Source organism: Andrographis paniculata, unplaced genomic scaffold, assembly GCF_009805555.1.
Source record: "Andrographis paniculata isolate CXL003 unplaced genomic scaffold, ASM980555v1 Contig60END, whole genome shotgun sequence".
Classification (NCBI taxonomy): Eukaryota; Viridiplantae; Streptophyta; class Magnoliopsida; order Lamiales; family Acanthaceae; genus Andrographis; species Andrographis paniculata.
The window spans coordinates 2,437,162-2,461,878 of NW_026137596.1; the positions used below are offsets into that span (position 1 = coordinate 2,437,162).

The 24,717-nt window shown below is 36.2% G+C and overlaps 3 protein-coding genes across 3 annotated transcripts; 2 read left to right on the forward strand and 1 right to left on the reverse strand.

Moving 5' to 3' along the window:
- Positions 1 to 1,869: 1,869 nt before the first annotated feature.
- LOC127259267 (phototropin-1-like) lies at positions 1,870 to 10,009 on the forward strand. The gene is made up of 24 exons (XM_051286474.1): positions 1,870 to 2,107; positions 2,324 to 2,888; positions 2,979 to 3,156; positions 3,258 to 3,440; positions 3,785 to 3,876; positions 4,048 to 4,324; positions 4,405 to 4,651; positions 4,756 to 4,826; positions 5,867 to 5,973; positions 6,075 to 6,124; positions 6,230 to 6,334; positions 6,418 to 6,477; positions 6,557 to 6,646; positions 7,039 to 7,115; positions 7,331 to 7,415; positions 7,658 to 7,738; positions 7,904 to 8,007; positions 8,125 to 8,174; positions 8,258 to 8,364; positions 8,454 to 8,585; positions 8,790 to 8,841; positions 8,944 to 9,056; positions 9,251 to 9,391; positions 9,579 to 10,009. Exons 2-24 carry the CDS (start codon positions 2,330 to 2,332, stop codon positions 9,678 to 9,680), a joined length of 3,063 nt encoding a protein of 1,020 aa, XP_051142431.1. The 5' UTR covers positions 1,870 to 2,107; positions 2,324 to 2,329; the 3' UTR covers positions 9,681 to 10,009.
- Positions 10,010 to 11,807: 1,798 nt separating this feature from the next.
- LOC127259809 (uncharacterized) lies at positions 11,808 to 12,683 on the forward strand. Its single transcript, XM_051287422.1, has one exon. It carries the CDS (start codon positions 12,043 to 12,045, stop codon positions 12,499 to 12,501), a length of 459 nt encoding a protein of 152 aa, XP_051143379.1. The 5' UTR covers positions 11,808 to 12,042; the 3' UTR covers positions 12,502 to 12,683.
- An 8,247-nt stretch (positions 12,684 to 20,930) lies between these two features.
- On the reverse strand, positions 20,931 to 24,168 carry LOC127259533 (receptor-like protein kinase HERK 1). Its single transcript, XM_051286912.1, has one exon. It carries the CDS (start codon positions 23,750 to 23,752, stop codon positions 21,254 to 21,256), a length of 2,499 nt encoding a protein of 832 aa, XP_051142869.1. The 5' UTR covers positions 23,753 to 24,168; the 3' UTR covers positions 20,931 to 21,253.
- Between the last annotated feature and the right edge of the window lie 549 nt (positions 24,169 to 24,717).

Here is a 24,717-nt window from a genome sequence, read left to right on the forward strand (position 1 = left end):
TATTTTATAGCTGTGAAATTGACAACCAAAATTGGAATCACTCCACATGATCTAATCGCTTAAAGTGGGAACAATTTAGAAAATCAGCTGCTTTGGCTGCTCTACTTTTGGCAACATACATTCATGCATTCGCAAAATAAAATGTTTTTTTTTTTGTTTTTTTTTTTTTGTCGTAATGATTTACAAAGTATTAAAAATACACAATATATATAGTAACATGTTGTGGCCCCAATTGATCCAAGAACGTAGAAATAATGCCATATAGTCTCCTCCAAATTTATCTTGCAATTGTCTTATTATTGCATGCTTCATGTTTTTGTCCCTAGGGTCGGCGCGGTTCGAATATTTGCAAATATGCAGGTATTTGATATCCAAACCGAACCGAACAAATACCCAAAATTGTGAACCATATTCGAACTGAAAATTTCGGTTAACCGAATTTTCGGTTAATTGAAAATATTTGCAATATTTGCAAATAATTCGAACCAAACCGAAATTAAAAAATAATAAGTATTAAAAAATAATTAAAATTCTAATTAAATCAAAATATTTGTAAATATTTCAAATATCCGAACCGAAATCGAACCGTAGCAGAACCGAAACCGAATCGAATATAATTATTAATATAAAATTTAAAATATAATACTCCCTCCATCCCGGTGGAAGAGTGGCGTTTGCTTTTTGCACGTAGAATTTTAAATATTAGTATTATATTAGATTGTAGTAAAAAGACAAAAATACCCCTATTAGTACAGTGTAATATAAAATTAATGACATTTGTGTAATATATTGTAAGATGAAATGATATTTATTACGTTAAGTAAGCAGTACAATTACTAAATTAGGAAATGGTAACCTTGTTTTGAGATGGACGAAAACGGAAAATGGCAACCTTTCAATGGGACGGAGGGAGTAACATAAATATATAAATATATTCGGACCAGTTAACCGAACCGAAAAAATATCAAAAACCGAAACCGAACCGAACAAATATCAAATATACAGCATTTGTATTCGAACCGAATTTGCTCGGTTAACCGAAAATTCGGTTCGATTCAGTTCAGTTCGACGGTTCAGTTCGATTCAGTTCAGTTCAACGGTTCGGTGATTGAGTTCAATTTTTTTGTCCACCCCTGTTTGTCCCTGTCCACTATCTACATATTTTACCTAAATATAATTAAAGTTATTTATTAACAAAAAAAAAAAAAAAAACTCGAGAAGAAAGGGAATCCAATAAAAAGTGAAAAGTGCAGAAAATTCCATGCATGCATGATTATGATTTTTTATTTATTTATTTCTTCAATTAAAAAAGAGTCATCCGATGTCAAAAGTTCTCAAGATTCATCAGTATTATTATTATTATTATTATTATTATAAATAATATGGATTTGATACATTATTAGAAGTTATAAATGATGCAATTAAAATGATTTCAATATTGTCCCAAGGTTTGGTGTTTTCACATTATCGATCTTCTGTTGCCAACTTAAATATAATACAAAAAAAAAAAAAACTTAAATATAATACTGACAATCATGTCTCCACATGTACATACATAAATTACAGACTCATACACACATATATATATATAGTAATATTATCGAAATTCTGTAATATTAATGTTCTTGTGACAGGTTCTAGGTCTTTATCATGGACTGCCTATAAACTAAATCTACCCACATTACAATTTTGCCAGCAAATTATTTATGCCCATCATGTGTCTCCAAATGTTTTACAACCTCAAATTCATTAAACACAACAAATAAACATACTATACGAATAAAATAGTATCTGATAAAAATTCCCAGTAGCACAAAATTGACAGTCTAAAATCACAAGAGAACTATTACTTAATTAATTTACTGTCAGAATCCAACAAAGATCCTCTGCTATCCAAACGCCATTATCCCAAAGGACCAAAATGCCCTTCCCAATGAGTGGCGGCAAAGAGCTCTCCCCACTAACGGACGCACAAAAACTGCCCGAAATGTCGATTTTGCCCTTCCCGATTCACTGGCAGTCTCAGGTTTCGTCTACGCCGTCTATATCTCTCCCTCCGTTTCGTTACTCTCAAGTGCGTGCAGTGACAACTGACACCTCCAGTCAGGTTCTTATCACTTATCTCAACATTTTTTTATTTTATTTTATTATATATATATAAAATATCAAGAAAAGTCCCAAAATTTTGCCAACCATTTTGTGCACTAAAATCCACTTTGATCGGTCGATTGTCTTTGGAATTGCCTCTGCATTCTGCAACTCTATATAATTTTTCATGGTTGTTTGTTGAATTGAATGTTCTGTTCAATAAATGTTGATGCAGAGATAAATGGAAAGTGATCAGAATCAGCGCAATAAGGCGGCGCCGCAGCCGCTGATTCCGCCGCTGCCCAGGGATCAGAGGGGCTCTCTCGAAGTCTTCAATCCGACGTCGTTTTCGTCCTCCGCTTCTTCTCCGGCGAATTCTCGGCAGCCCGTCTTCCGCCAATCTCACCCGTCCACGTGGCAGGCATGGTCCGGGAGCCCCACCCCGGATCCGGAGCCCAAACCCGGGAAACCGAATGCCGACGGAATTACGTCGTGGATGGCCCTCAACGAGGTGGAGGAGTCGCCGGCGCCGGCGACGAGGACTATAGCGGAGATATTCAACGATCACGAAGCGCAGAAGTCGCCGGCTAAGGGAGCTCCTCCCGGAGAGGCCGGCGCGGCAGCTCAGAGGGCCGCCGAATGGGGGCTCGTCCTGAAGACTGACCAGGAGACGGGGAAGCCGCAGGGGGTGAAGGTTAGAACCTCCGGCGACGAGCAGCACAAGGCTGCCGCCGGAAATTCCAGGAGAGACTCCGGCAACTCCATCCGCAGCTCCGGCGACTACTCCGACGACGGAGCTGGTAAATCGACATTTTCACATTCAAATCGAAATGAACAGATAATTAGAAAATCCCCAATTGAAACCATCATCAATCAATCAAAACTTACAGGGAAGGAGCGCGGCCTATTCCCTCGAGTTTCGGAAGATCTGAAGGACGCACTGTCGACATTCCAGCAGACTTTCGTGGTGTCCGACGCCACCAAGGCCGACTTCCCAATCATGTACGCAAGCGCCGGGTTCTTCAAAATGACCGGCTACACTTCCCGGGAGGTCGTCGGCCGGAACTGGTAATCCAATCTAACTAATCTCCGTCGTCCCCAATTCCATTCCATAAACCCTAATTTTTCAAATTTCAAATTCAATTTCAATTAATCTGCCGGAGCTGCAGCCGATTCCTGCAGGGTAAGGACACCGATCCCGAGGACGTGGCGAGGATCAGGGAGGCGCTGGAAAACGGCACCAATTACTGCGGCAGATTGCTCAACTACAAGAAGGACGGCACCCCCTTCTGGAATCTTCTCACCATTGCTCCCATCAAAGATGAGACTGGCAAAGTCCTCAAATACATTGGGTAAAATTAATACTATTACTATTAAATTAATTAGGTCTTAATTAACCATCATTCATCTAATTACAAATTTATTCAATTGTAGTGGGCCAAATGTGAATGTGCATGATGGTCCCTCTTAACATGCACAAGTCATGTCAGATTAAGTGAGGGGATCAATTCTATCCCTGCCAATAGAATATATATATATATATATAATAATTTATATATGAGCTGGAATTAATAAAATTGATTCATTATTCAATTAAACTTGGATATATTATTCCACTGTGAATGTGAAGGATTACTATATATTGCAATGGCTAGAAATGTTGGGGGTAAATACGTAATTTCATGCATGCATGCAGCATGCAGGTTGAAGTGAGCAAACACACTGAAGGAGCTAAGGAGAAAATGACACGGCCCAACGGCCTTCCCGAGTCGTTGATCCGCTACGACGGTAAATTATTATTTGGGATTTATTGCAATTTTTTTTTTCTATGTTTTGATTATCAATATTTAAAAATTTGTACAAATTTACGAAATTTTTTTAGTGTGAGTTTTATGAATTGGATAAAATTATGTATATATTTTTTTAAATATTATATGTGTATGATATGAAATGTCGCAGCGCGGCAGAAGGAACGGGCGTCAAATTCAGTAACGGAGTTAGTTGACGCCGTTAAAAAGCCCCGCGCAAGGGCGCTCAGCGAATCCACCAATCGCCCCTTTCTCCGCAAATCCGACGAACATGAAATCTTCGACCCCCAAACCCGCCGTAGCTCCGACGGCTCCGCACCGCCTCGTCGGCATTCACACGCCGGCACTAGAACGTCAATGCAGAAAATTAGCGAGCTACCGGAGAAGGAGAAACCGCCGAAGAAGGCCACTCGTCGCTCTTTCATGGGGTAATTAACTTTCTCAACTCTACTCAAAACCCTTCCTTCAATAGAAACGATTTCAAGTGTTTAAATTCGAGAATCCGTAGGATTTTGAAAAAGGGGAAGCGCAAAAGCAGTACACAGGATCTAGAGCCAAATTTCAAACTAATGGACGAAGACGACGAGAACCGGAATGGGGATTCCTCGGAGAGCGAGGACGATGGAAGGCCGGACAGTGTGGATGATAAAGTGAGGAAGAAGGAGATGAGGAAGGGTATTGATTTGGCCACCACTCTCGAACGTATAGAGAAGAATTTCGTGATCACCGATCCCAGATTGCCTGATAACCCCATTGTAAGTGTGCTAAACATCACTTCTCTTTTGGCACTTTGAAATTGGTGAAATATGTGTGATCTAAATTTGTTCTTCTGATGATATTTTGTTGGTACAATTGCCAGATATTTGCGTCTGATAGTTTCTTGGAGTTAACAGAGTACAGCCGAGAAGAAATCTTGGGTAGAAATTGCAGGTTTGTTTTGGTTCTTGGAATTTGCTTTCTGAGTCCTATGACTGTCATGATATGAATTTTGATCCTGCTTGGGCATTAGGGTTTTGGCATTTTGGGTATCCCCCGAATAGATTTTCTTGAAATTTTGGGTTTAGGATAAATTTGGGTCGTGATCGGAATCAACCCACTTGCGAATTTTGATTGTGCATATGTATAACCAAGTGGGATACCCAATTCAAAAAATATTTTAATTCCTTTTAATTTTATTTTATTGATAAATCGAACATATCTAGAAAGATGCAAGTGCATACTTTTTATATATAAAGTTAACAGATCATATAATTATATACTGCTATAAAAAAAGCCCCTTTATATTTTTTTTTATTTCAATTGGTTTATATAGTAAAAAGGCATTTCCTAAACCGGAACATCCAATTAGACGCCCACTCCCTGTGATTAAAATTTGCAAGATAAGTCCGATGAAAAAATAAAATTGCACTATAAGTTTTCTGCAATTATTTCATTTATATACTATATATGATGCTTGAATTATACATGTGTTATATATTATACACGGTATTCTATTACACTTTTTAATATGTATGTGGTACAACAGAATTAATAAAGTTAAGATTGTCTTCATTCTAAAATATTTGATAAATTTCTTATTGAAGCCTCTAATAGGCTTGTCTTGGCTCTTACCAAAAAAATTCTAAAATTTCTTACCGAAGCCTCTACAGGCTGCTTACAGCAAATATTCCCCTGAAAAAAATGAATCTTGATTTGTTTCCTTCTCTTTTGCTTTCTAATATTGCATTGATTTTACTTAATCAAACCTTAAATTGATAATAGAAAAACTGCGTGTGTTTATGCATGAAATCTTAAGTCAGAAGGATTCCATGTGATTTCATGGAAATACAATCTTGGGTGGTCAATTTTAGTATTTAACTGCAGAGTGACTCTGACTATACCAATGGAAATAGTTTTACTTTGAGGGCAGAGCATTTTGATTCAGTTGCTTCACTGTTACTATAGTCCAAGAGTAAAATTTGTTGTTGCAGATTCCTCCAAGGCCCGGAAACTGATCCGGCAACTGTTAGGAAAATAAGAGCAGCAATCGATAACCAAACAGAGGTCACTGTCCAGCTAATCAACTATACCAAAACGGGTATGTTTCATGAATGACTTTATTTTTTTCTCATGTTTTATAGGCTTATGTGAATTTCTCCATTAACTGGATTTGCAAAATGTCTGTTTATAAAATCACAGGTAAAAAGTTCTGGAATTTGTTTCACTTGCAGCCTATGCGTGATCAAAAGGTATGTATCCAAGACAGATTCCTTTTGCAATCTATTCGAGGATTACTGCTTATGGATTAGTGGAATATGGATTTTGTAACTATTTTCCTTCTTTCGATTGAATAGGGAGAAGTGCAGTACTTTATTGGGGTTCAACTTGATGGAAGCGAACACGTTGAGCCACTTCATAATTGCATACCCGAGGCCACAGCAGAAGCAAGTGCCAAACTGGTGACCACCTTTACTATGGCTCTATTTTGTGGAACTGTTGGTATGATTGCAAAGAGATAATACTGATATTGTTTCATTCTTAGGTGAAAGAAACTGCAGAAAATGTTGATGATGCAGTCAGAGAACTACCGGATGCTAATGCGGTAGAATCAAGTTTAATCTGTTGAAAGCTTTTGCGTGTATCAGAAAATGAGAACTCATGATTCTTGAATCAAACTGCAGAAACCCGAGGACTTATGGGAAAATCATTCAAAAATTGTTCATCCGAAGCCCCATAGAAAGGATAGCCCTTCATGGAAAGCTATTCAACAGGTGGATTTCTTAGACTCACTTATTTGATCTAATATGGTTCTAAACTAAATGGAAATTTTTTTGTTGCCTAAATAAACATAGATGTGCTCCAAACATACCTATGGTTGGATATCTATTTCTCATATATGATATTCATTGCTTGTGCGTTAACATCTTATTTGCCACCTAGAAATTTGTGTATCCGAAGTTAAAAAGTAATTATATTTTCTGAACAATACTATCATGTATTATCTGATTAAGGGATTATGTGTGGGCTTAGATAGTTTGATCCTCACTGTCAACAGATGCGCATTGACATGCTTGTAGACTATGTTGGATTTGAAAGTTGTATGATTTTTGTAGCCATCTTATTCTCAATTATTTTATCACTATTATTCATTTTGCATTTGCAGATTCGAGATAGTGAGGGAGTGTTGGGCTTGAAGCATTTTAAACCAATAAAACCGTTAGGATCTGGTGATACTGGAAGGTATGATGTTCTTCTATTGTGATTGACATACGGACCCAATCAAGTTTCTAGGTTATTATGATGATGCCCATTAATAGTCCATCATCTGCTCTGTCGTTAAAACATAATTTTCGTTTCAACTAAATTTAAAATTCACTCTGCTTGATGTATTTAAAAATTGTTTTGCACAACTAAAAAGTGCTTTGACTGATTTAATAAAATTGACCTTCTTGTAGTGTACATCTGGTAGAATTAAGTGGAACAGGGCAATACTTCGCCATGAAAGCAATGGACAAGGGTGTGATGCTGAACCGAAACAAGGTATGAAGCTGAATTCTTTCGATTTGGTTGAGAGTCAGTGCCACAGCTAGACATGGCCACTGTTTTATTAAGAACTGAGAACCAGTTGGAACCAGGACAAAAGTGAAACTGTGAAGAACCAAGGATAACAGTCCTAGCTCTGCTTCCATTCCTATATTTGCAAATTATAAATAAACTAACTACTTAGAATTTTAATCAATAATATGTACTTAGTTATTTAATTTATTAATTTTCTTATGTAGGTACATCGAGCTTGCGCAGAAAGAGAAATCCTAGATATGTTGGACCACCCTTTTCTTCCTGCACTGTATGCTTCCTTTCAGGTGATATGATTTAAATAATTTTCTGAACTTGCATGTGCTGTTGTTACTTGATAGACTCCTGTAATTTCAAATCTAAAATATCTTTAATAATATTTATTTCATAAAACTGTTTGCTTGTATCTTACCTGGACTATTTGGGTATTGATCTCTCTAATTTTTTAACAGACCAAAACTCATATATGTTTGATAACTGATTACTGCCCTGGTGGAGAGCTCTTCCTTCTTCTTGACAAGCAGCCCACAAAAGTTCTGAGGGAAGATGCTGTAAGGTATGTAAATAGTGTGCAAAATATGCTAGAAATGGTGCAACTTAGTTTCTACCATGTTTCTTTCTGATTATCATAATTTGAAGTTACCTGACATAAGTTAATCATGATTTCTCCTAGATTCTATGCTGCTCAAGTCATAGTGGCACTAGAATATCTTCATTGTCAAGGTAGAGCCTGACTCATTAAATTGAAATTGTGGTATCTTCTCTAGGTTCTCATATATATATGTATGACACATTTGTTGCTGCAGGTGTCATCTACAGGGATTTAAAACCAGAAAATGTTTTACTTCAGAGCAATGGGCATATCGCGTTGACAGATTTTGATTTGTCTTGCTTGACGTCTTGTAAGCCACAGGTACGCCTTCATGCCTCACTACAAACTTATATACCTTCAAACTGCAATGAGATGACTTGTGGTCAATAATAAAAATCTGTGTTGTACAGCTATTGATTCCGGAGGTAAATGAAAAGAAAAAGAACCAAAAAAGTCAGAAAGGCCAACAGGCTCCAATCTTTGTGGCGGAACCAATGCGAGCATCAAATTCTTTTGTTGGAACCGAGGAGTACATAGCTCCAGTTAGCATCTTTTTCACCAGAACTATACATGATGTTATATTCTACTCACCTGACATCATCCCTTTTACAAAGACAATTGCATGTAGTATTTATGCACTGCAGGGGTCAAGTTAAATTAAGTAGAAATGCTTCTCTTTCGAAGTCTATGGTTCATTTCGGTGTAAGATTTTCTGCTGACCAATTAGGTCATTCGTGTTAAAACAGGAAATCATCACCGGTGCAGGCCATACTAGTGCAGTTGATTGGTGGGCTCTAGGTAAGTATGGAAGAGAATTGAATAAGAAGCAATTGCCACTCTTGTTGCTCTCATGTTTAAAAAATTTTAAGACTAGTTTGAATTAATCTTGTTCCTCTGTAGGCATTCTCATATACGAAATGGTATATGGGTATACGCCGTTTAGGGGGAAGACAAGACAGAAGACTTTTGCAAACATTCTACAGAAGGATTTGAAGTTTCCAAGAAGTAAAGAGGTAATGTAGATTGTCAAAACAATTGCATTACCTGAAACCTTTGGCTGATAGATAGGAAGATGCACCATTCTATATTTAAATATAAAAACCTTTTTTCGCATGTAGAACACTCTTTTCATAAAACAGTTGGTGATTCCAACACAAGATATCGATCTCATGACTTGAAGAGAACTTTGATAGTTGATTCGTTACAGGTAAGTCTCCAAGCAAAGCAGTTGATGTATCGACTACTGCACAGAGATCCTAAAAACCGGCTAGGATCACGAGAAGGCGCGAATGAAGTGAAGCAACATCCATTTTTCCGGGGCATCAACTGGGCTCTTGTTCGATGCATGGTAATGATACAGAATTTCTGGCTAATAACTTGGAGTTTGTGACTATTGCATCGCATTTGTTTAAAAATAAATGAAAAAATGTGGCTTCCTCCTTCCTTTTAGCTTAAGCTTTGAGAGCAGTCTGTTAGTTATCTATTCATAAATGAGGTTAATTAGCTTTGCTTATGTTTGTACAAATCTATCTTAGGATCCACCTGTGCTCGATGCCCCCATCTTTGATCAGAAAGAAAATGATAACGACGACGATATAGACCTGGAACTGGATGATCTGCAAAAGAATGTGTTCTAAAAGGTATTCACTTACCTTACCTTACCGTATAATCAATTATCATTCGTGCTGGCGTGTCTCTTTGATTTGGTGGAAGGGATTATATATAAATCTGTGTATGTATATGTAATAGTAATAATAGTGAGAATGTGTGTTTCTTCTATTTATATTCTTTCACATAGAATTACATATCTATATAATGTGGTCTCAACTCAACTGTTAGTAACAATAAGCCAGGTTTGATTGTTTGTTTTGGATATTTAGTAGTATAGATAGAGTTGTATATGCATAGTGTGTCTTCATCATTTCCATTTCACAGCTTCCATTATGGAATATGTTGGCTTTGCCTATTTCTCTCATATAAATTAACTGATGCAGGGACTAATGGAATGGAATGAATGTATGTATATATATATCAATGTATGTAGAGCTTCTCGTTCATTCATTTGCTAGAAATTAAGCCTATGGAAGATTAATGTTTGATTGCCATTACTCCACATGCTTATTCTATCTAAATTAACTCGCACTCGCATGCATAATAAGAGTTTGTTCTGTTTTTGTCTCAAGTTGAATTTTTTATTTGAATTTTGATTTAAATAATATATTCATCATGATGTTTTACAAAATAAAATGGCATGGTGAATAATATTATTTTTTATTTAAATAGTAATAAACACACCCTAATATTTTGACAACCTAAAGCAAATGATATTAACCACTTGTGAATAAAACCAAATTAGTAGTACATAATAATATATATATATATTTATATTTCCCGAGCCTGATTTGCAGAGTACTAAGTTTGGCCGGTGGTCGCATTTGATAATGGCCTTGGGTTCTCACATCATAAAAATAATAATAATAATAATAATAATAATATATGTATATATAGTACTTAATTGATTATGGTAAAATTACGTATCAACTAAGTTACTAGTACAATGATGTTAACTTATTGTATAATCAGCACAAGACACAATCATTTAAAAGTGAACTCTTGTTTTTTTTTTATATATATATCTTGATTAATTTATTTAAATTAAGACATTTGTATAGGACTATTGTTATTGGAAATGCTCTTGCCAACAGGTTTGCTCTTTTGAGTAAACAATACATACAACCACTAAATTAAGTTAATTTAATTACAGCAAAATAAGTTGTGATCACAACACACAAATTGAATATTATCTCAATTGCTGACTCACTCCTCGGTACTTCTTGAAAAATTTAAAGTGATTAACACATGTCACTTGATCACTAAAATATAATATTAAAAAAAAACACACACACACACACCCAACTAATTTTATGAAAGTTTGATAAGGACATTATTTTTGTATTAGGAAATAAAATATCCCTGATGTTATATTTTTTCAATTTATCTTTTTGAAATATAATTTATGAATATAGCTTTTTAGTTAAAATATATATATATATATATGTATGATTTCATAATTTTATTTTATTTTTTTATTTTGATCTGTTCTAAAAGAAAGTATATGTATATATATATATATTTAAGTAATTGTATTGTTTTCCTAATATTAAAAATACTTTTATAATTTATAATGTATTACATAAATATTATTAGTGTTTTATATATATAGTTATTTATACTATATAAAATTAGAATATTAATATTAAAAAAAATATAGTGAAAAAGACAAATGAATAGTTCCAAAATGGAGGGAGAAGTTTACTATGCATTATAAAGGCAAAAAAGAAAACAAAGATATAAACAAACACAATAAATTATGGGCGATAGTTGAATATTCATTTTGCTCAGAAATAATCTCCCAAAGTCAATGGATGAAAATGAGCCAATAAAAATTTCTACTTTTTAATAATTGTTAATTATTTATCATAATATTTGACCCCAAAATTATACCATTTCCAATCATATGTTTGTAGCTTCAAATATAATCCACATAAAGTGGCACACCATATATAAACATATATATATAGAGGGGATGAATATTGCTTTAATTATTAAAAAAAGGAAAATTAAAAGAATATTTTTTATGTTATTTAAATTTATATTTTCTTGTTTTTTAAGTTAAAAATTATCCATTTTTTTAAAAATTCGTGCCATAGGAGTTTTACATATCAGTAAAATATGGAAATAAATTTCAGACGGTGAGACTGAGACCTCTCCTATACTAATAAGTACTATGGGATAATAACAAAGTTAATACAGGTCCATGGACTCCAGAACCAGAATGAATCCAGACCGTTGAAATATCATCTAACGGCAAAGATTCTATCTGGTTCACGTACACCCAGACCCAAATCATCCCACGAAGCTGAATCATTGTCTTCCTCAGGCATAAAAAGGGCACAGCACATTGCCTGCTGGAGCTCAATCGATCGATCTTCCATTTCCATGGCGTCTGTCTGCATCTCCCGCTGCGTCGACGACGCCCGAGTGCCCGTCCGTGCCACCTACGTCAACCTCTACAAGTGGCCGGAGTCCGACTTCGAGTTCGTCCGCTCCATGAGCAGGTCGTCTAAGGACGGCGGCGCCGGCGCCGGAGATAGAATCTACGGCCACCCGAGGGTCGTCGACAGCTTCTCGTGCCGGCAGCTTTACCTCAGGAGCTACACCTTCTCCAGGGAAGACGATCACGCCGCCGCCGCTGCCGCCGCCTCCGACCACCGGAAGAAACCCGCCGTCAATTGTCTCGGCCTGCCGGCGAAGGATGGAAAAAGGAAGCAGAAGAAGAGGAAGTCGAGAGACGACGGAGATCGGGATCGGAAGAAACGCGCCGCCTCCTGCTCCTTCCTCGCCTCAGTTTTCCGGCGACTCCTGGCCTGCACCACCAAGATTGACGTCGTCAATTAATTAACGGCGATTTTTATTTTTTTTACAAAAAATATAAATATAAATTTTTAATTTAATTTTTTGTTTTCCTTTTTCAGATATATAATTAATAATTATATATATATATATATATACTTATGTATAAAATAGCCGTGTGTGTCCGATTTGTATACACTGATTTTGAGATTATCGTGTTACATATATTTGTTGGTTAACAGTAAATAAATAAATAAATAAATATATATATATATGTAAAGTTTATTACAATGTGCTTCTGCTAAAATTAAAGAAACTTTTATTAATATTAAATTTTTAAGAGGATATGTTTTTTTAGGATTAATGAATTAATTAATTGATAGTGTGGCTTCAACGACACAAAGTTGTAATAACAATGTGTAGACATTGTAACTAACAACAGAATATGCTAACTAAAGACAAATTATGATTCTACTTATTTAGCTATGTAACGAATTAAACAATAATATAATGTGAAAATTGGATTATATACGAAGGACTATCGATAAATTTTCAAATGAGGAGACAAATAATTCAATTTTGTAAACGAAATATATATATGAATCTTATGAATTATTTTTAATATTAGAATTAAGTGTATATTGTATATAGGATCAATTTATGACGAGAATTTTAATGGAATAAGAAAATTGTGAAAAACATTTATTAGTTGACTAAATTATTTATTTTGTGACAAAAAGTGAAAATGGCGAGGATGACCACAAACTACCTTTTACGGTCGCAATAAAGAATGGGTATTTTTTGTGGAAGATTTCAATTTGCTTTCTAATACGACAAACTTTAGTGCACAATAAAGTGATCATTGAACAACCCACTATATATTTATTTATTTAAATTAATTTATGTGTGCGTTTGATGTATTATTTTTTTTAAAAAAAAAAATATATATATATATATTTTCAATGTAATCATTTTTAATTCATATACTTGAATATAATATATATTTACAATAATTCATTTAATATAATAAAAAAGTATGGCCTAATGAGGAGAGTGTTGATAGGTTTTGTTTATAAACTATAAAAAGAATTTAAGTTTAGTATTGGGAAAATTGATTTAATTGATATGATTGTGCATTGCACATCATAACTAATATTGTTCAATAAGATTAAGTCAATGCTTAGCTTAACCGACATATTATAATAAAATTTAAACAAATTATGTTGCTAATTAAATAAAAAATGATATTTGACCCATGGTTAGCTAAATTATTATTTTTTAATACATAAAATAATAGTATATAGTCAATGCTTCTTATAATTTGTTATTTATTGGCTATGAAGTCTTGAAAAAATTGAAATGATATCCGTACATTGGACTATTGGAGGTTATATATGATTATCAACGATATATTATACTTAAATAAATAAATAAATAAATATTCGAAACAAATAAATAAATAAATAAATAAAGTAGACATATAGGTAAGAAGTCATGAACTTAATATTTAATTACTTGTGTTTTATATATTATTGATTAAGTTAAGAGTGTAGTTGAAACATAAACTTCATCATTACCCATTGAAGGTTTTTGCATAATATTTACATGACTTGGCATAAATTTATATCATAATACATTATTTTCTTTACATATTAGTTAGATAAATAAATAAATAGATCAAATTTAGTCTTAGTGAATTGTAACAATATAACATCAATAATTTCATTAAGTACAAGACACACAAGGATACTTAGATATATATTGAACATTTTAAACTTGGAACTATGAACAAGATCTGTATTTCGGTCAATCCCACATAATTTTTTATTTTTTAAAATATAATTATATACCTTAATTATATTTTAAATTCATAGTTTATAATTATTTTTATTTTAATTAAATTAGTCAGTCATCTTAATTTTAATTTATAATTAAAAAAATAATTATTTTTATTTTTAAATACTTACCGATTATATAATATTTCTTCTGTCCAATTAGAAATTATACATATTTCTATTTTGGGACATCCTGTTGGATTTGGGATCAAATATGTGTATCGAATATGTTGTTAAAGTCATTATTTTATTCAGTCTTATTATTTAAGTGATCTAATTAATATAATTAATATTTATTTATTTATTTTTTTTCATGGCTGTTATTAAACAATTTATGAAATTGATAATGTATGCATCTTTAGAAATTAATTTTTGCCTATATTGCAAATATTTCAACCATCAGAATTGGAAACTCATTAATAATGTTTGCTGCGTTTTGACGGTGAAAATCTAGTATTTGAAGTTGCCAAAGTAACCTCTCTTATATGAAATTTTTTCTTGATAACGTAAGTGTTTATATGTTTATTTTAATTCATGTGATTATTCTTCGGCCCAAAGGCAGTCGATAATTGACAGAATGAAATATACATCTGCGATAATATGTATGGGACAATTATATAGATTTAACTTATGTGAATAGTAAATCAGTCCAAAGATTGGTTACTGTTTGACATTACCTTATTGTCCGTATATGATTATTGCAACAAGATGACTGCTTGCAGTTAATGGCATTGATCCAAAGATTAAACATTAATGTTGCGTTTAGTGTCTTGAGATGGGATTGCATTATTTTATTTTGAGTTTCATTATGCTACTTGAGTACTTATGTGTATATTAATTCCTTGTTATCTTCAGGATCGAATCTTTTGGTATCTTCTAACTATTCAGTCCCAATACTGTCTGGGGACAACTATCAGCACTGGAAAGAATCAATATTGATTCATTTGGGCTGTATGGATCTAGACTTGGCATTAAGGATAGACCAACCCCCTTCTCCTACGGAAGAAAGCACTGCAGATGAAAAGCAGTTGTTTGAGAAGTGGGATAGGTCTAATCGCCTTAGTCTAATGATCATAAAGAAAAGCATTCCAGAAATCTTTAGGGGCACGATATCTGATGATATCATTACTGCCAATGATTTCCTTGTCGAAATTGAGAAACGCTTTACCAAAAGCGATAAGGCGGAAATGAGTACTCTTCTCAAGAGTCTCATTACCATGAAGTATAACGGCAAAGGAAATATAAGGGAATACATCCTGAACATGTCTAATACTGCTTCTAAGTTGAGAGCACTTAAGTTAGACCTTTCAGAGGACATGTTAGTCCTATTGGTTTTGCTCTCACTTCCTACTCAATACGATCAGTTTAAAGTCAGTTATAACTGTCAAAAGGAGAAGTGGACTCTTAATGAGCTCATCTCTCACTGTGTTGAGGAAGAAGAAAGAATGAAGCGTAATAAGACTGAAGAGGTACATATGGTGGATACCTCAAGGGATGCAGGCGGCAAGAAGAGAAAATATAAGGCCGTTAAGGTTGAGACTGCTAAGGCTCATGTTCCAGCTCCAGCTCCTCGGGCTCGTCCTGAAAAGACTTGCTTCTTTTGCAAGAAACCTGGACATGAGAAGAAGAATTGTACTAAGTTTCACGATTGGCGCGTGAAGAAGGGTACGTTTCTTACTTTGGTTTGTTCTGAGGTTAATTTAGCTTCAGTACCTCGAAATACTTGGTGGTTAGACTCTGGATCAACTACTAACATCAGTGTTTCAATGCAGGGTTGCCTGAGCTACCGAAACCCAACTGATGCTGAAAGACGCATTTACTTTGGAAATGGGGACTCAGTAGAGGTGGAAGCCGTGGGCATTTTCAAGCTGTTATTGAGTACTGGACATTTTCTTGAATTGCAAGACACTTTTATTATACCGTCATTTAGACGGAATTTGGTTTCTGTTTCTTATTTGGACAAATTCGGTTATCATTGTTCTTTTGGAAACAATAAAGTTGAGTTGTCTTTTAATTCATGTTTGGTTGGTTTTGGTACTTTTATGGTGAATGACAGTTTATATATGCTCGATATTTTGGTTTCCTATAATGAGGCACTTAATATGGAATCAAAAGGTACTAAGCGAAAATTTCATGACTCTAGTTTATTGTGGCACAAACGTTTAGGTCATATTTCAAGAAACAGAGTTGAAAGACTCATTAAGGATGGAATCCTTAATTCCATAAATTTTTCAGACTTTGACGTTTGTGTCGATTGCATTAAAGGTAAACAAACCAAGGTTAAAAGGATAGGTGCTTATCGAGCTACGGATGTCTTAGAATTGATACATACAGACATTTGTGGGCCTTTTCCCACTCCTTCGTGGAACGGTCAACAATATTTTGTGTCATTCATAGACGATTATTCTCGATATGGTCATCTGTACCTTATTAAGGAAAAATCTGAGGCACTGGACATGTTCAAAGCATTTAAGGCTGAAGTTGAAAATCAACTAAGCAAACGCATTAAGACTGTCAGATCTGACCGTGGAGGAGAATATTACGGCAGAAATGATGGCTCGGGTGAACAACGTCCAGGTCCTTTTGCTGACTTCCTTAAGGAGTGTGGAATCGTCCCTCAATACACCATGCCCGGTTCACCTAGCATGAACGGTGTTGCTGAGAGACGAAACCGCACATTGAAGGATATGGTTCGAAGTATGATTAGTCAATCTACTTTGCCACCATCATTATGGGGAGAAGCATTAAAGACAGCAGTCTACATCCTTAATCGAGTGCCAACTAAGGCGACTGCCAAAACACCCTATGAACTCTGGATTGGGCGCAAGCCTAGCTTAAATCATCTTAGGGTGTGGGGTTGTCCAGCTGAGGCGAAGGCCTATAGACCAAATGAACCAAAGCTAGCACCTCGTACAGTAAGCAGTTATTTTATTGGCTACTCGGAACGGTCAAGGGGGTATAAATTTTATGATCCCACATTAAGAACTATTTTTGAGACGGCTACTGCCAAGTTCTTTGAGGATGTTGAGTTTAGGGGGAGAAATACAGTTTTAGACTTTACCTTTGAGGATCAAGAAATCACTGATGTGATTGATAAAACACCTCATGAGTTAACAGTCATTCCAGCTCCCATAGAGTTTCAAAGTGCGACTGAGGAACCCGTTCGCATAGAACAGGAACCTATACCTATGGAACAAACTCAACAAACTCAAGAACATACAGTTCAAGAGCCAACGCAATTGCGTAGATCCACTAGAGAACGGAGAAATGCCATTCCGGATGATTATGTGACATTTCTTCAAGAAAGTGAGGATAATGATGGCATGACTGAGGATGATCCAATTAATATTTATCATGCCATGAAGGGTCCTTATTCAGATAAATGGATTGATGCGATGCGTGATGAGTACAAGTCAATGCAAGACAATAAAGTTTGGGAACTTGTCCCATTGCCAGAAGGTGCAAAACCCGTAGGTTGCAAATGGATTTTTAAAACCAAACGGGATGCAAATGGTAATGTGGAGAGGTATAAGGCACGTCTTGTAGCTAAAGGCTATACTCAGAAAAAGGGGATTGATTATAAAGAGACTTTCTCTCCGGTTTCTTCGAAGGACTCTTTTAGGACAATCATGGCTCTTGTGGCATACTTTGATTTAGAGCTCCATCAAATGGATGTTAAGACGGCGTTTCTGAATGGTGACATTAATGAAACGATCTATATGGTACAACCAGAAACTTTTGAGGTCGGTGACCCAAAGCAAATGGTTTGTAAATTAAGAAAATCCATCTATGGGCTCAAACAAGCGTCTCGACAGTGGTATCACAAGTTTCATCAAGTAATTCTCTCATATGGTTTTGAGATGAATGTGGTTGATGATTGTGTTTATCATAAGTTCAGTGGGAGCAAGTTTATTTTCTTGGTTTTGTATGTGGATGACATTTTGCTTGCCACAAATAATGTGAGCATGTTGCACGAAACTAAGAAATTTCTCTCGAGTAACTTTGAAATGAAAGATCTTGGTGAAGCATCTTTTGTATTAGGGATCCAAATATATCGTGATAGATCTCGGTGTATTCTCGGATTATCTCAAAAGAGCTATATTGATAAAATACTCGAGCGATTCAGCATGCAGAAATGCAAGCCGGGAGATACCCCTATAGCTAAAGGAGAGAAATTAAGTCTCAGCCAATGCCCTAAAGCAAATCTGGAAATTGAGGAGATGGAAAAAATCCCCTATGCCTCGGCAGTTGGGAGCCTCATGTATGCACAAGTATGTACGCGTCCAGATATTGCGTACATAGTCGGTGTGTTAGGCAGATACCTTAGTAATCCTGGATTGGATCACTGGAAGGCAGCCAAGAGGGTGATGAGATACCTGAAGAGAACCAGTAATCACATGCTCACATATAGGAGGTCAGACCAATTGGAGATCGTTGGATACTCTGACTCCGACTTTGCAGGATGCCAAGATAGTAGGAAATCTACATCTGGCTATGTTTATATGTTGGCTGGTGGGGCCATCGCTTGGCGCAGTGCCAAACAGACACTCGTTACCAGTTCCACGATGGAAGCTGAGTTCGTGGCGTGTTTTGAGGCATCACAACAAGCGATTTGGCTAAAGAACTTTGTCGCTGGGCTGCGAATCATTCCGATGGTTGAAAAACCCATCAAGATTTTCTGTGACAACAATTCAGCCGTTGAATACTCCAACAACAATAGGAGTTCATCCAAGTCAAAACATATTGACATTAAGTTCCTAGTTGTGAAGGAGAGAGTGAAAGATCATCATATCTCGATCGAGCACTTAGGGACGAAATCTATGTTAGCAGACCCCCTAACTAAAGGTGTAACGCCTAAGGTCTTCCATGAGCATACTGCTCATATGGGTGTGTTACAATTTAAGGAAGCTTCACTGTAGTGGGAGTATGCATTTACATTCTTTTGTCCTTCACTTGATATTTGTTTTATACTCTTTTGATCATTATTTCGGTTATGATGTTTTGGACATTATGATTAAGTAATTTACGATCTCATTCAGTTTGGACCAGTAGAAAATTGACATATTTAGATCACACTTATGTAATTTTCTCTCTGCACGTTCCATGATTGATCTATGTCATTTGATTACACTGATATTTGTGATTACTGTGAGTTTAGCTGTTGATACGGCGAATGCTTCTTTAGTCCTATATTGCTGTGATTGATGGATCAGATTGTTGCAAGCCTTGTTTTATAATGACTGAAAATTGAGCTCATAAGGAACAATATGTTCATTCAGACACATACTAGATCCAGTGGGAGATTGTTGGATTTGGGATCAAATATGTGTATCGAATATGTTGTTAAAGTCATTATTTTATTCAGTCTTATTATTTAAGTGATCTAATTAATATAATTAATTATTGACTGATAGGTTTGATTGTTATGGAATGAAAGTGCAGCTACCCGTATAATATTATTATTTTGGTGACGTGACAAATTAATAATATTAATTAAGGGCATAATTGTAATTGCAATTATGTTTGCCCTATTATAAATAGGCTAGGGTTAGGTCCCCATGATCAGCACGCCGTAAAAGAGATCTGATTCTCCCTGCAGTTTCTGCTCCTCACCCGTCAAGGACAGAATAGAAGCCGGCTCTCTGATCTTGGAAGACCAAACCTTTAATCACCCAAGATTTGTATATGGCTTCATCAGGTACGCTTCCGCTTTAAGGATCGGGCATCTAATATTCTACACATCCCATTACAAAGTAAACATTTCATTAAATACCTTATTTTTTCCACAAATATCCTTATTAAAAAGTAAGGGCAAAAATGTCGTTACACTACTTTTAACTACTCATTATAATTAAAATACTATTATTTCTTAAACACTGCGCCAAAAATAAATGTATATATTGTAAGTGGACGGAGGGAATACAACTTTGTGCTCCGTCTAAAATGAACAAATTAGCTGAAACAGATATAATACTTCTTTGTGTTGCTAAATTCTATACTCATTTGATTGATAATAATTGTTTTTTTTTTTTTTATGAGTTCTTAATAATAAAGGAATATATATAGTTGTGATGATAATTTAGAAAGAAAAATAAATTTAAATTTAAATGATGGATAAAATATTAATAATAACACAAGACACTGTATTATAATTATGGAACACTTGAAATGCAAGTTTCGGCCTGGCCTGGCCTGGCTTGGTTTCATCGCCATAATTATTTCACGCACACAAGAGACACGCCTATAATTTCGTCCTTTCTTATGCTTTGTTTACATAATAATAATAATTTTCAATTTTGGCATTATTTACTTTTAAAAAATACCACATTAAATAAACTTTTTTTCTCCCAAAATCTAACATCAATTTCTAACCTTGTATTATTTCAAAAATTCCAAAACTCCAATACCCTCCAAACTTTTCAACACGATATCATATATAGATATATATATATTTTTTTTTGCACTACGTGCACTGGATAAACCCAATACCCTGCTGCAAACTAAGCACAACGGACAAGTCACATTAGACAAATCATGTGTGGCAGGTGACCTGAGACGTCGGGGGGTTTGAACACATGACCTCACGGTCACAAGTCCAACCCCACATTACCGGGCCATTCCTTACGGGACAACACGATATCATAATTCATATCCAATGGAAACAAACAAACCAAGTATATGTTCAACACGATAGCATATCCTCACTCGCTCACTCCTAATAATCATGTAAATCTCACTACATTCAATTTAATTTCATTTAATAAGTACTCCACAATATATAATAAAAGGGGATGTCATATATCGATCTATGTATATATATGCAACAGAGCAGATAAACATAAACAGAACAGAAGAAAACGAAGCACAACAATGCAAAACAAAAATGAGGGAAGACTACAAAAAGAAGGAACCACCCAACACACAACTTACATTACATACCGTCTGTATGTCTCTACCTCCAATCATCTACCCTCAGACTTTACCAGCTGCGAGAAAACCCGACTCATCGAAACACCCGAAAGATCATCCACGCTCGACGTCTCAAACGGAGCGACAGATGCGCTCGTATCATCATCATTGCGATGGAACTCGCCCCCTTGAGGAGACAGATGATTTATGACATTTGTGCTGTTTTCCTCGGGATCATTCTGCACAACTGCCTCCTGAAGCTGAAGAGCATACTCAAGATTCCACAGTACATCTCCCATGGAGGGTCGATCCACCCCAAAATCAGCCAAGCATTTCTCCGCAGTTTCCCCAAACTTCCGGAGCGAGTCGGGTTTGATTTTCCCCACAAGATTCTGATCTATGATCTGATCTAGTTGCCCCTTTTTCTGCCACTTCATCGCCCATTCAGCTAAGTTAACCATTTCTCTGGGAAGTGAAGGATCAATCACAGGCCTGGCGCAAAGAACTTCGAACAAGACAACCCCAAAGGAGTACACGTCTGATTTCTCGGTCAGTTGCTGCCTCCTGAAGTATTCGGGATCGAGATAACCAAAGCTTCCTTTGACCGCAGTGCTGACATGGGTTTGATCGAACTCGGGGCCGGTCTTGGACAGTCCAAAGTCGGCAACCTTAGCCATGAAATTCTCATCGAGCAATATGTTCGCGGACTTTACATCGCGGTGAATGACGGCTTTTGCGTAGCCCGTGTGGAGATAGTGCAACCCTCTTGCCGATCCTATGCATATCTCGAGTCTTTCCTTCCATCCTAAACTCGGGAGATTGGAACCATAGAGATGACTTTTGAGGGTGCCGTTTTCCATATACTCGTACACCAGAATCATCTCATTCTTTTCGTCACAGTACCCAATCAACGAAACTAAATGGCGATGACGAAACTGAGAAAGCATCTCGATTTCAGTTCTGAATTCAGCCATTCCTTGTTGAGACCTCGGGTTTCCTCGCTTAACAGCTACCTTTGTGCCGTCATGCAAAACACCTTTGTAAACCTTTCCGAATCCGCCAACGCCAATCACCCAGTTCTCGTCGAAGTTGTTGGTCGCATCTTGAACTGCAACAAACGGGATACGGTAGCTCAAGCTTGAACCGACGCTAAGAGTCGTCGCAGCTGAGTATTTACTTCCCATCGTGTGAGAAACCCCACCATTAACTGATATCGGAACCCACGTTTTCGAATGCCTGAGCCGTTCTAGTTTCCGTTTCCTGTGCACGAAGAACAGAATCACGATAGCTGCTAAAGCCGCGAGCACTCCTACGCTCACCCCCACAATCACACCCAACTTTTTCTTCGAAGCTGGAAATGATGGTAAAATAGATGTCCCTGCAAGGCTGTTCTTGGAGGTGTTCATTTTCATAATCTCCAGCCCGTTGAGAAATGCATCGGGAGAAGCACTCATAGGAGACGGGCCGATACTTACACTAAGGTTATTTTTACTGATCGTTGGGGTGACAAAGTCCATAAAATACGCAGTAGCCAACTGCCCCTCTGTTTTCTGAGACAACTCAAGATCGGGAGCAACAAGGAACGTATCGATGTAAACATTAAACAACAGATCAAGCGAAGAAGTACTCACGATATCGCAGAAGTGCAACCGAATAAAGTACTGGAATCCCGGATCCACTTGGAATCCCCAAGTCACATTGAAATTAGCACTGGGATCACTTCCCGAATCCATCTTCGTGCAAGTTCCATAAACAGTCGGAGGAGCTGAATCCGAATTAGCCCCTCCATTGGGATAGTTAACAGCTCTGATATTGGACTTATTAGTCGCAAGATTCGGCTGCAACAAGAAACTCTTGTCCGGAAGCCATGTTCGTCCCAATGTATCATTCACCAACGACACATACGGTCCGCCCATGTTGATCCTAAACATCGTCTCCAGAGACTGAGAAGGTATCCCGCTAAACCTCCCCGGAGGATTGTAAAGCGACGCATCGTCCTGAATGAGGTTGTCGGGGATCGAGACCACTTCAATGGCGTTTACATATGCGAAGGAGCTTTTCGACGGCGAAATGGCGATCACAAGGTCACCGGTGGAGAGGTTCACGGAATATTCCTTCACTGAAGCATTCTTTGGGGTGAAATCACTGAGAAGTGTAGTTTTCTGAGAGAAAACAGAGAAGCTCGCAGTGTTCAAATCGTAATTTTGGTAAACGAAGGGATAGAAATGCAGGCGGATCCAATGCCTGCCCTGCTTCTTAATCGAGAAAGTGTACTTAGACGGTCCTGTAAAAACTCTTGCAGTTCGAAACAGCGGTGAATCCTCCGATGGTGTGATGGAATTCTGCTGACTATCGGCCAAAATATCCTGAGGAGTCGAGAGGAATCTCGAAGAAGATTTATCCGATAGGTAAGTGATATTACCCACTCGAACATCGCTGCTCGATCCGCAGCTTATGTAATACTTATCGACAGGATCGAATCCATTACAGCAGCACAACAGATTCAACATCAATAAACACCAGATGGAGAATCGGAAAACCCTAGACTCCATCGTCGCCCCCAATTTCAACTCAGATGCACACAACACGGATATGAACAGGGAAAAAAAGATAAAACTAATTGCAGATGCAGGCAGCAGGGCTACAGATTAACCGTTTTGAATGAGAAATGGAAAAGGAATTCACCTCTGAGATCTCGATCAGCTCCAATAATGGGAAACCCTAGGTTTGCCTTGGCGGAATCTTCGATGAAATTAGAGAAGGCAGTACAGCTAGCTAGCTCTGATACAGCGGGGCAACCAAACCAAACAAGTTCTTGCTGTAAAACGATGAATTGAGTACTAGTAATATTGGAAGGATTTAGGTAAGGTTTGACCTTGAAAGTTGAAGATGGCGTTTGCAACCATTAGCGGCCATTAAAGTAGCTTAAACCCATCAATTGGGGCATTGACAGTGGAAAAATTTGTCAGGTAACACAAAATAAATTTCTTGGTGAGAATTAAAAAGACGCCTCATTTATTATTTGTTTTATATTTAATAATTCAACGGTAGTTACATGTTACAATTACATCTAATAAAACATTAAACTGGATATTAATAAATTATTTTTTTATTAAAAAGAAAATTAGAGTAACTACAAACTCACATCACATGGTAGAGGTTTAAAGTCAAAACATCGTAATATAATATAATATAATATAATATTAATTAATTAAGACAGGAAACACATGATTCCCACTCACCAATTATTCATCAAAATTGGTGTAATTAACATTCATCAAGAACATGGACATGATCAACTTTTCATGTGAAATATTCCCAATGGGGAATTCAGTTTTTTGGACATAATTGTTAATTATGTTTACTTAGTGATATATATATATATATATTTTAAATAATATTTAATTTTTTTTAAAAAAAAAGGTCAAAACAAACAGGGCTTAATGTAACATTAACGTTAAACATTGGTCAAACCTGATTTTGACTTTAGTGCAAATACAAGACTTTGTCTATTAAG